The sequence below is a fragment of the Diabrotica undecimpunctata genome, chromosome 7, assembly GCF_040954645.1.
Source record: "Diabrotica undecimpunctata isolate CICGRU chromosome 7, icDiaUnde3, whole genome shotgun sequence".
Taxonomy (NCBI): domain Eukaryota; kingdom Metazoa; phylum Arthropoda; class Insecta; order Coleoptera; family Chrysomelidae; genus Diabrotica; species Diabrotica undecimpunctata.
The window spans coordinates 118,986,990-118,999,850 of NC_092809.1; the positions used below are offsets into that span (position 1 = coordinate 118,986,990).

At 30.7% G+C, this 12,861-nt stretch overlaps 1 protein-coding gene across 6 annotated transcripts in view; it reads left to right on the forward strand.

The window, feature by feature from the left end:
• Positions 1 to 241: 241 nt before the first annotated feature.
• Positions 242 to 12,861, forward strand: part of LOC140445743 (fanconi-associated nuclease 1 homolog) — an 80,364-nt gene continuing 67,744 nt past the window's right edge. The window contains exons 1-3 of one of the 6 annotated variants that reach the window (XM_072538048.1): positions 242 to 609; positions 3,042 to 3,116; positions 7,912 to 8,001. In XM_072538048.1, coding sequence (XP_072394149.1) covers positions 459 to 609; positions 3,042 to 3,116; positions 7,912 to 8,001 — 316 coding nt within the window. In that variant the 5' untranslated portion in view covers positions 242 to 458. The remainder of the gene's footprint in view (positions 610 to 3,041; positions 3,117 to 7,911; positions 8,002 to 12,861) is intronic. The other 5 variants (XM_072538049.1, XM_072538052.1, XM_072538050.1 and 2 more) reach the window with 5 other exon arrangements.

The window sequence follows — 12,861 nt, forward strand, 5'->3', positions numbered from 1 at the left end:
TGGATGAAATTTCCTCTGTACAATGGCCTAAGGTCGAAAGTTATAGTCTAGAAATTAAATATACTGTTTAATTACTTCGAAAATATACAAATTTAAGTTAGAACTAAAAATTAAATAAATGCGAAATAAGAATAATAATGATAATCTAAGCCAATTGGCTGCATATTCATGTTACTTTAGCACAAATCAGATTAAGTGACAGGACAGAAGACGATCGAAATTTTTGACATATATTATTTTCCAATGTTTTCCCGCGTTGTTGTGATTATTGTGATAACTATTGTTTTTATTTTTAATACACATTACACATTGTCGGTAACACAGTTTAGACAAAGAATGTTGATAGACGCATAGAGTTTGCAATTTTGCATGTGTGGTTTGCATCTATGATTCATAACATGCAATTTGTTAGTCAATTAGAGATAACGTGGTAGATAAGATTTATACATTATGAGAAAATGAGGAAATTAAAAAATGTTACTCCAGATAAACTTAAACAATCATATATTGTTGATTATTATTCTACGCAAAAAGCATTGAACATGGATGATAAATTTACATATCAATCTCTACGAATGGCAAAAAGTAAATCTGTTCATATAATTCAAAGTAAGTAAAGAATGCAATACTTTATTTGGTTGTTTCATTTCATAACAATTAGAGCTAATATTGTATCAAAGAATATAGACACAATTGTATATAGTTCATAGTACTGTTAACCATTTACTTTTCTATACTGTATACTCACATCACAATTTTTATGTTGAATTATCTTTGGTTTGAAGTGCTTGGTTGGGTGTGTAGTGTAAGGTACCTGGAAACAATTATGGGAATACCCTATTAATCTGAAATTTCAAGTGGATTATGATTTACTTATGATTCATCTTACAATACATATTTTAAGTTGAGTTAATGGAGGGTTTGGCAACTATAAATATCAAATTCAGTGGAGGATCATAGACAAATCATATGTTAACTTAAATTACTTCTCTCTCTATATTGTACTGTTTGTGTGTGATTGAGTGAACAAGTAAGTATTTTTTATCTAATAGTCATTTAACTGGTTTCTACATTAATGGCTAATTCTGCTTTTGTATTATAAAATCACACAAATCACAAGAGGTGCCTTCACATGTTGTACTAATGCGTCAAAAACACAAGGAGTAGAAATAGGATTTTACTGGTTGTAAAACCAGACTGGCAATAGATCTCAGAAATATTCCTACAGTGTTTAAGACAGAGCCGCTAGCAATCAATTTTTAGACTCAATGAGTGCCTTAAAAATATCTTAGCTTTGGCTAAAATATTTATTAGAGCATTCTAGCTGCTCTGAAGGTACTGAAGTTAAGTTATGAGTCAATAACAGCTTGGAATTGCAAAGACTCCCTTGAGCTACGGACAGGGTGCAATAAAGTCACTTTACTGTGGGTGCCAGAGTATAAAGAACTTGTTGGTAATGAGATTGCTAAAGGAGGAGCGCTACTCTTTTTCTCAGAAGAGGGCCATTCTGTGGTGTACCAAAAACACACTCCACAGTGGAAGACAATGTCTTAAAATCTGAAAGAGAACTTTTGGAATGGAAATGGGATCCGAACATTATATATATAATAACAGAAAACCAAAAAAGGTATATCAATGGAAGGCAACCATATATATACATATTTCTGACTATTGGTCATCTTCAATACGGTGCAGCCAAGTTAGAAAAGGAGCATGTTAACTTGGGAAATGATCACTACAGGAGCAATGCTACCAATTTGTGGCATTAGAGTTAGAAGACCCTGATGGTTTCCAGGGCAACAAATAAGCTACAGCTACCTGGGGAAAGAAATGCCAAACATTTAAAACAAATGGAAAATGATAATGCTAGTGAATAATAAAAGTAAAATGTAATGGCATGTCTCACAAAACAGAGAGCCAAAAAAGGTATATCGATTGAAGGCAACCATATGTATGTATTTCTGACTATTGCTCGTCTTTAGTACGGTGCAGCCAAGTTAGAAAAGGAGCATGTTAGTTAACTTGAGAAAGGATCACTACAGGAGCAAATCAACCAATGTGTGGCATTCACATTGCATTTGGTTGCTCCTGTAGCGTGATATCCTTTCCCAAGTTAACATGCTCCTTTTCTAACGTGGCTGCACCATACTGAAGATGACCAATAGTCAGAAATATATATATATATATATATATATATATATATATATATATATATATATATATAAAATAAATGAAAAAGGATAATGCTAGTGAATAATAAAAGTAAAATGTAAATGCATGTCTTGCAAAACAGAAAACCAAAATAGGTCTTCCATCGATATACCTTTTTTGGTTTTCTGTTTTGCGACACATGCCATTATATTTTACTTTTACGTATATATATATATATATATATATATATATATATATATATATATATATATATATATATATATATATATATATATATATAATGAACCAGAGTATTTGCTGACAACGTAAGGAAGTAAACGTTAAATAGTGTTTAACGTTTACTTATATATATTTAACGTTTACTTATATATATATATATATATATATATATATATATATATATATATATATATATATATATATATATATATATATATATATATAAATTACGTGAGGAGAGACATCAAGGAATTTTTTTAATCATTTAAAAGGTTTCTCATTGCTAAAACGGAATATACATAATATTGTTCAAAAGTATGCCGTAGCACCACTGTAGCTATAGTACATAAAACAGGCTGAATTTGACTGATACATAGTATGAGTTATGTTGGCTTTGAAAATGATTTGGCCTATTTGGGGGTGTGATTTGGGGCTTATTCTCATAGACCTTTGACTTAAAAAAATATCACAAAAAATAATCTTATAGTGTCAAATCGCATAATCTTGGTGGCATTCACATTACTTCCATGTGTGATGACCATACCAGCGTTAGGATAGCAAAATACGTAATAAACAGCAAAAATATTTTAATTAACAAAATTGCTGTAAAACAGTGTTATTGAAATACTAATTAGATTATCTTTTACAAGGACCAAAAATTGTACTGCCACCACCGATTGATCCAAATAGGCTACCCTTTCCTCTTCCAGTTTGTAAAAAGCCAGGTGAGTAAATGACATTTCAAAACATTTTTCATTTGGAAAACTGCAGCTAAACATACTATCTAGGGAAAAAACGTTTGGCATTCCTTTCCCCAGGTAGCTGGAGCTTCCTATGTCGTTATTGTTAGTTGTTGCCCTGGAAACTGTGAGTCTTTTAACTCTAATGCCACAAATTGGTCGCATTGCTCCTGTAGTGATCCTTTCCCAAGTTAACCTGCTCTTTTTTTAACTTAGCTGCATCTTACTGAAGACGACAAATAGTCAGAAATACGTATATATGGTTGCCTTCCATCGATATACCTTATGCCATTACATTTTAATTCCCCGGAAAAATTCTAGGTGCGCCACTGAGGTATATATATATATATAGATATATATATATATATATATATATATATATATATATATATATATATATATATATATATATATATATATATATATATATATATATATATATATATTGTGACGATTGGGGTTTATAGAAAATAATTTATAAGTTATATACTAGAGAATTTAATAAAAATATATTTATGTGAGGGCATTTTTAATAAATTAGCATATAATAATTGTAAAAAGTTGTATTTTAATGTTGTAAATATATTTAAGTGAGCCATGTGCATAGGCAACCAAAAATACTCTCGAAGTGACAGATAGAAATTAAGAATTATAAGGAATATAAAGTGGGGTTATAATAATAATGTTAGTTTAAAATGTTTAATTTATATATATTTAATGATTTAAATGTTTATTCTGATCTGAAAAGCCTAAATGTCAACAAAATTATCAATGGAACATTAACGAATTCTCCAGAGTGCAGAGTGTGACCATTGTTTACGTTCGAACATTCTGGAATAATGATTATGTCGGTGGATGGAACAGATACTTTTTTCGAGAACATCCATATCGAAGAAATAGAACGAAATTGGAGCATGATATCTTACCAGATGGTTCTAGAATATCCAAAAAGATATAAATACCCGTGATTTGGATTCAAGATGGCAGTTTTTAGTCAGAAATCAGGCCAGTTTATTATGAAAGTTAGTAGAAGATAGACACAATTAATTAGTGAAGTCAATTGTTCACAGTTTTAGTAAGTCAGTCAAGCAGTTTAATAAGAAATATGAAAGTTAGTTGGAGATAGTCCAATTGTTTAATATAGTGAGTTAAATGAAGATTAAAAATTATGCATATATTTAATGCACATTTATAATTATACACAAATAATTATTGAAGATTATAAAAGTATATTAGAAGAATATTGGATGGACATTGGAAGGAATTAAAATTATATTATGATTGGAGATTAGTATAAATCAACTTATAATAATTGGATATTGGTATATTGAAAAGAAGAATAAATATAAATGGTGTTTGCTGGTTTGGTTGGTGGTGTATAAATGCTGGTGAAGAAAACTATATCTTAAATTGGTAGAAGCTGATAATTGGAAAAAGTAATTTCACAAAAAACAAGGATAACTGAAGTACGAAGACATTCAGTGGTGATTAGAATATATATAGTGGAAAACAGTTCATTTAGGCATTCAGTGAAAGAAAGGTACAAAATTTTGTTAATATAATTTAGTTAGTGTTATAACAATTTCAATTTTGAAGATAGTTTGTTTAAATTTAACATTGTCTATAGAATTTAATTAGTTTTATAAGAACATCAATTTAAAGATAGTTTATTTTAAATTTACATTGGCTAGGTTAGATATATATGTGTGTTTCATAATAGTTATAATAAAGATAATTTAAAAAAGTACTTACAAGCTAATTCTTTGAGAACCGCGATAAAAACCCTATATATTATATTATTAAAAATACTCATTGCTCATCATTCAAACAAAAAACACATCATAACAATATATATATATATATATATATATATATATATATATATATATATATATATATATATATATATATATATATATAATTTATGTACTGGGAGACATCATTGAATTTTTTTAATCATTTAAAAGGTTTCTCATTGCTAAAATGGAATATAATATTATAATCCACAAGAAACTAAGTTCCTGTAGCTGGCTGTATACCAAAAAATTTGTTAAAATCCTTTATAAAAGGTATATAAATTAAAAAACCCAATCGGGCTATGTCATGAAGACAAAACATTTTTGGAATCCATATTCCATCATCAGTGTCTAGGTGTACATTGTTTGAGCCACTAAGTATCTGGGTAAAAACCTGTTAAAAGTTATAGGTTACATTTTAGGGTTTTTACCCAGATATTTAGTGGCTCAAAACATGTACATCTAGACACTGATGATGGAATATGGATTCCGAAAACGTTTTGTCTTCATAACATAGCCCAGTTGGGTTTTTTAATTTATATACCTTTTATAACGGATTTTAAGGATTTTTTTTTTGAATATAATATTGTTCAAAAGTGTGCTGTAGCAGAGAACAACCCAACACAGAGAAGCGACAGTCCTTTGAAGTTACGTGGCCAAGCCGCCAATGACAGCTAACAACCAGAAAATTAATAGTCAGTGGGCATATCACACAATATAAATTCTTAAGAGCGTAGGCGCAAAATTTCGGGCCAATGTTTTTTAAATGCATTCATTTTTTCCGAATCCTGAAAAAACTAATAAGTATTTTTGAAAAATTTAAACGCAGAGTGAAAGACTACATTATTACTGAGGGCCGAAAGTCCCTGAAAACTTCTATAATGTTTATTTTAATAAGTTACAGGGGTGAAAAAAAAAAGAGAAAATTTAGTGTGATTTTTAATTTGAAATATCTCATTCAAAAAAACTTTTTGTTTATTCTAAGGGACTTTCGGCCCTCGGTAATAATGTAATCTTTCATTCTGTATTTAAATTTTTCAAAAATATTTGTTAGTTTTCTCAGGATTCGAAAAAAAATGATTGCATTTAAAAAGAATTGGCCCGAAATTTTGCGCCTACGCTCTTAAATCAAATTGAGCATTTATGTTGACTTTCAATAAATATGAAATATTGCACTAAATAGTTACCTGCAGGGCCGACTTTTGTTGACATTCTTAATGGTGTAATTATTTTTTATTTACAAAAGGTAATTTACTGATGCCACCCGGCTGTCGCGGAAGTTACGCTAAAACGTCTTTTGACGTGTCCCGTCCTTAAAGAGTTACACAATGAAATTTTTTTATTATTTAAATTATTTTATGTATTTCGATCCATATATTTGATCTTTTTTATTTATATTTAACGAATTAAAAATTGGCAGACAACTTTTGTATATAGCAAAAAGTAGATGAGTACCTATTTAGTTTTTTCATAATTTAATGTAAGTTTGTTTATTTGCAACCATGTTTTTGCAATTTTGAAGTCTTGTTCTGTTGGAATTTTAAGATTTTCCCAATTATCGGTCTAATTATGTTTCCAACAATTTTTAGTTTGAGCATTTTAGTAATTTCTTTGTTTCGTTTAAGAGCGTAGACGTAAAATTTCGGGCCAATGCTTTTTAACATTTTTTTGGAATCCTGAGAAAACTAACAAATATTTTTGTAAAATTTAAACACAGAATGAAAGATTACATTATTACCGAGGGCCGAAAGTCCCTTAGAATAAATAAAAAGTTTTTTTGAATGAGATATTTGAAATTAAAAATCACACTAAATTTTCTCTTTTTATTCACCCCTGTGACTTATTAAAATAAACATTATAAAAGTTTTCGGGGACTTTTGGCCCTCAGTAATAATGTGGTCTTTCATTGTGCGTTTAAATTTTTCAAAAATACTTATTAGTTTTTTCAGGATTCGAAAAAAATGAATACATTTAAAAAACATTTGCCCCAAATTTTGCGCCTACGCTCTTAAATAAAATATTCTCGTGTATAAAACCCTCTATATATTTTTATTTCTTAAAAATACTATATTCGTATTGTTGTCTTCGAGCGCGCCGACATTTGGCCACCATCTGTTGATTTTTTGACCTGAGCCTTCGGAGACTTGCGTCTTTCAATAAAAGAAATAGCACTGACACCAAATTTAATGTTTTCATTTTGAACTAGGTATCCCTTGGCAGACCAAAGTTTATTTTTTTATAGCTCGGACAGACACGTCGGCGTCGGCTTACTGTTCGAAAGTCAAACCAATACTATTATGTAATTAGTAATAACTAATAATAATTACAAAGCAATAGTAATTACCTGTTATTATTCTTAGGAAATCTAAATAAACTTATTCCTTTTCCTGTCACAGATGAACATCCGCGAATCTCACAAATATATCCAGACATTTTAAATATAAATTAAACTTTTAACTATAAACTATAACTATAAACTTATATATTTAACTATAAACTATAACTATAACCTTTTAACTATAAATAAATTATATAAATGGTCAAATGCACTTGTGTCGAGTATTTACCATAGAGGCCTACGGACTATCGAAAACAACCAGAATTAAAGAATAAGCACGTGTTTTTGACAGTAATACAACCAGAATCGGGCATGCGTATACAAAAATGGTACACGCTTTTGGACCGCTATGTCGCTTCTATGTGTCTCTGTTATTCTAGGGCTGTAGCATCACTGTAGCTATGGCACATAAAACAGGCTGAATTTGACTGATAGTATGATTTACGTTGGCTTTGAAAGTCGCTGTGATTTTGGGCTTATTAAAATAAAATCTAATAGTGTCAAATCGCATAATCTTGGTGGCATGCACATCACCTCAATGTGTGATGACCATACCAGCGTTAGGATAGCAAAATATGTAAGAAACAGCAAATATTCTTTAATTAACAAAATTGCTGTAGAACAGTGTTATTGAAATACTAATTAGATTATCTTTTACAAGGAACAAATAATGTACCGCCACCACCGATTGATCCAAATGGGCTACCCTTTCCTCTTCCAGTTTATAAAAAGCTAGGTGAGTAAATGACATTTCAAAACATTTTTAATTTGAAAAGCCGCAGCTGAACATACTATCTAGGGTAAAATTTTTGTGTCTGATACTGTTCATTAGCTAAGTTTAAGAATTATAAGGCAGCTATATATCTTGAATCTATGACCTTGTCGCTGATATATTCAAAATGTCATCATCATCATTGGCTTTACAACATGGGTCTTGGCCTATTCCAGAATCAGCTTCCATATCGTCCCTTTAGTTTTCCAATTTCTTACTCTTTAACACTATTGAGTCATCCTCCACCTAGTTCTTAAATTGTGCTCTGGGTCTGTCCCTCTTTCTCACTCAGATTCTGGTTTCGACGGCTCCTATCTTGTTAATTCTCTTCATCTGATCTAACCACTGCAGCCTGTTTATTTTGAAAGACCTATAATATCAAGTTCATATAGAGGCGGTAGCGCCTACGCCATTATCCTTTTTCTTGCACGCCTTTATAAATTTGTCTTAAGATTTTGTGTTCAACATAGCTAAACATTCTTCATTGCTTTTTGTCATCGTCCGCACTGAGGTGAGGCAGACTTGATAAGAGTTCTGTATACCAATATTTTTGTTCTTTTTGTGACTAGGTAATGATATATCAAAATAATGTAGCCCCATTATTTTGATTGCTGCTTCTACTGCTGTGATCGATTGGAGGTCCATCTTTCTTTTTGCAATGATGTAGATGTTCTAGTGATGTAGATGATATGCTAGTATTTGTACACTCCCACTAATAATGGTTTCTCTGGCTGTTATTCCAGGTTATCTAATAGCTTTTTCTAGTGCAATGTTAAATGGAAGATATGGTGTGCTATCTTCTTTTCGAAGTCCTATCTGTGTCTGGAAAATTCTTGATACTTCATTTTATACTTTAACCTTACACTTGATTGTTAAGTGGGTTGCTTTTACCAGTTTTACTAAGTGTACTGGGATATTAAATTCTACCGTCGCTTTATATAGTGCATTTTTCTACACTAGCACATCTAAAATCTATAAACAAATGGTATCAATTACATACTCATATGTTTATCCAAAACTTGTCTTAGAAGAAAAATTTGATGGATTGTTGATTTTTCTGTACGAAACCCACACTGGTATTTGTCTATTACGTTTTTACAATATTCTAATAGTCAATTGTAAAGAATGTAGACCAATATTTTGTAAGGATGATTCCTGTATAGGTATCACAGATTGTTTGATTTCCTGTCTTGTGAATAGGTAGAATTATACCTACATTCCAGTCTTCTGGTAGTTTTACCTACTTCAAAATTAGTTATACCAGCTTACATATACATCAGATTTTTTGCAACATGTTTTAAAAACTCAGAAGCAATGCCATCTACTACTGCAGGAGCCTTGTTCTCTTTCAATTCTTTTATTGCTTTCATGACTTCTTCCTCTGTTAGGAAGTTATATTTCTCTTTTGTTTTCAATGTCTTTGAACTGGATTTCTTGTGATTCTATCTCACTTCTTATATTTATATATGCCTACTATTAAGTTTGCAAGATACAGTTATAAATATGCAGTAGTAATCTTTTGTCCAACATACCCATTTTTTGTAAGATAATATACGAAATCTGATCTGAGGCTGTGTTTTTGGATATTTTAACAGCATATTACAGTTCAGATTAGATTTCTTTTAGTAAATAATGTTCTTCTATAAGTGTACGTGGGTGAGGTATATGTTTGTCAACAAAAGGTAGACATAGCTTCTGTAGAATATCTTCTACAAATGTAGGGGGAGCATACAGTATAGGTAAAAGTTCATGGTCGGTATGGACCTTACGTGAGATGGAGTGAGAAACACATGTTTAAAAAGAGAGAGGTATATTAGGTCCGCCCTTTAAATCGCCAAAACATGCATGAGTGGATATAATAAAAAAGGGGAAGTTCAACGTTGCCAAAAGTATTGGTTTTATTTGACCTGTTGTCTTTTTAGCATTTGAACAATGTTCTAAGAAATTAAATGTGGGCGAAATGGATTTAAATGGCAGCTTACTGTTTTTTATTGGGAATATGCCACAATTTTACTTTACAATAAGTGTAAAATAAAATTTTGATTTCCACTTCGGAAATCGTTTTATATAAATAAAATTTATTAATGATTCGTATTTTAAGTACGATTTCCGAATTAAAAATCTAAACATCCAAATAATCTTATTTTAAAGTCAGTTGTGCCTTATTTCCAATAAAAATAATAAACTGCATATAACGTCACAATAAAAAAACTTCATACAAAATTATTTGGCAACGTCTCGTGTCGCGTGGTCAAAGCACCGAATCAAAGTAGGGACACAGGTAACGAGTAAAGGTGGGTCGTTGACGTTTTTATCGTTAAGAGCGTAGGCGCAAAATTTCGGGCCAATGCTTTTTAAATGCATTATTTTTTTTTAATTCTGAGAAAACTAATAAATATTTTTGAAAAATTTAAACGCAGAATGAAAGAATACATTATTACGGAGGGCCGAAAGACCCTGAAAACTTCTATAATGTTTATTTTAATAAATTACAGGGGTGAAAAAAAGAGAAAATTTAGTGTGATTTTGAATTTCAAATATCTCATTAAAAAAACTTTTTGTTTATTCTAAGGGACTTTCGGCCCTCGGTAATAATGTAATCTTTCATTCTGCTTTTAGATTTTTCAAAAATATTTGTTAGTTTTCTCAGGATCCGAAAAAAATGAATGCGTTTAAAAAGCATCGGCCCGAAATTTTGCGCCTACGCTCTTAATGCAACTAAACCGATTTTCGTAAACAAGTAACTATGATTGTTAAACAGTAGTTTCAAGTAAGAGAGTACCTACATAAACAAATATAATGGCTATTATCGTTTATGTGTATATTTATTGAGGTGAAAGAAACTAATGAAGGATATATTTATTATAACTTGAAAAATAAACTAAACAATACAAATAGTAAATCGTAGTTACATTTACATTACACGGTATTATTAAATCGCGAATCGTCTCAATTGGCATTTAAAAGCATAAGTTTTTCTACTTTACTTCTTGTTAACCGTGTTCTTCTTTTATTTAAAATTAAACCAGATTATGAACATGTGTTCACATTTACAATACTTTATGAATATAGTGGTTAAGTTAGGATATACAAGGCGATGGTTTTTCCACCATTGTAATGGACTCTGGATACAGGTGTACGTTTAGATGAGTCATGTCCAATTAATTGATCAAAAATACACCATGGACTTAAGTTATCTTTATCGGTTTCTTTTTCTTGTACTGGTTGATTTTCAATAGTACAATTTTCTTTTTCTTTTTTTTTTTATAGAAGTAACCAGCTTCTTAACTCTTTCTTTTGTTTTTTATCTGCATTTTTATCAGAAAATCCCTGCACTTTAAATGGTGAATCCATAAATGTACATAATGACAATGTGCCACTCTCTTCTATCCCTCTAAATCTTTTTGCTAAACCCGATATTAGTAATTGTACTACGTCGGATACTATGGATGTAAGGTTACCGTTTGCTAAAATTTTATTGCAAGATTCTTGCAGGCAGTGTACCATAACAATCACTGAACTACCCTTCAAGTATTTTTGGCCACTCATTGTACTTGTTATTTCTTTAAAAGGCCGTAAAATTTGGGAAAGTTGATAACAAATAATCCAGTCTTCATTATTTAGATTTGGTCTAAGTCTAAGTCTGTATTAACTAATACCAATGTGGAACGGATTGCCTCTTCTAACTCGGCCATTCTTTTTAACATGTAATAGGTGAAGTTCTACCTAGTTTCCACGTCTTGGATTGGCCGTTTGGGAACTTTGTTATGTTGTAATTGATACTTTAAAAGTCTTTCCGAAGATAAGGTACTTTTTGGAAATGTGTTTTTTGCCGAATTGTCGAAAAAAAGACTTTATTTTATCTATTTGTACACGACAGCATTTAAGTGCGTCCTCCACCAATAAATTTAACGTATGTGCAAAACAATTTAAATGTTTTCATCCCAAAACATCTTTAATAGCTTTGACCATATTTGAGGCATTATCAGTTACTGCAAAATTTACTTTTCGTTTTAGACCCAACTGATTAATAATTTCACTAATTTCAAAAGCGATGTTTTCTGAATTTTGGTTTCCAGAAAAATGGCAGCAGCCTAATAAAAGCGTTTTAAATTCCAAATTTGCGGTTAAATATTGTCATGTTAATGCGATGTAACTCTCAGTTACTCCAGATGTCCAGAGGTCAGTAGTAATACCGATATTTTCTACTTCTTTAACAACTTGTGATCTAATAATTTGCTCAGTTTTGATATAACATTCCTGAAGTAATGAACCTGACAAAGTTTTTCTTGTTGGCGGTTTATATCCAGGAATCCACCCTGCAAACTTGTTAAAAGCTCGTTCTTTAACTATGGAAAACGGATGAAAGGAGTCTTTGCATAGGTTTAGTAAATCCATATATATTTGTTTCTTTTGTGCTAAACTAATATTTTTATTAATGGAAGTATCCATCTCCTTCGAAAATGCAGATCAATCGTAAATCGAAACTCATTCATTAATCAGAATACCTAGTTATTTTATTTTCAACGTTAACCGATAGCCCGACTGTCCACTGTTCCGAAAGAGTCGCATGTTATTTTTAGTTTTGTAGTAGTCTCTTAGATCAACTAATCGTCCTCGTCGACGTAAAGTGTTCGTTGCCCCTCTGTTTACGTCAACACAAAACGTAGTTTTTTTGAATCAACCATCAACTAGTTGGCTTACCACTGAGAAACCGTATATTCGTAAATGACAAATAATGATTTAAAATGCAGGGATTTTCTGATAAAAATGAAGGTAAAAAAACAAAAGAAAGAGTTAAGAAGCTGGTTACTTCTATAAAAA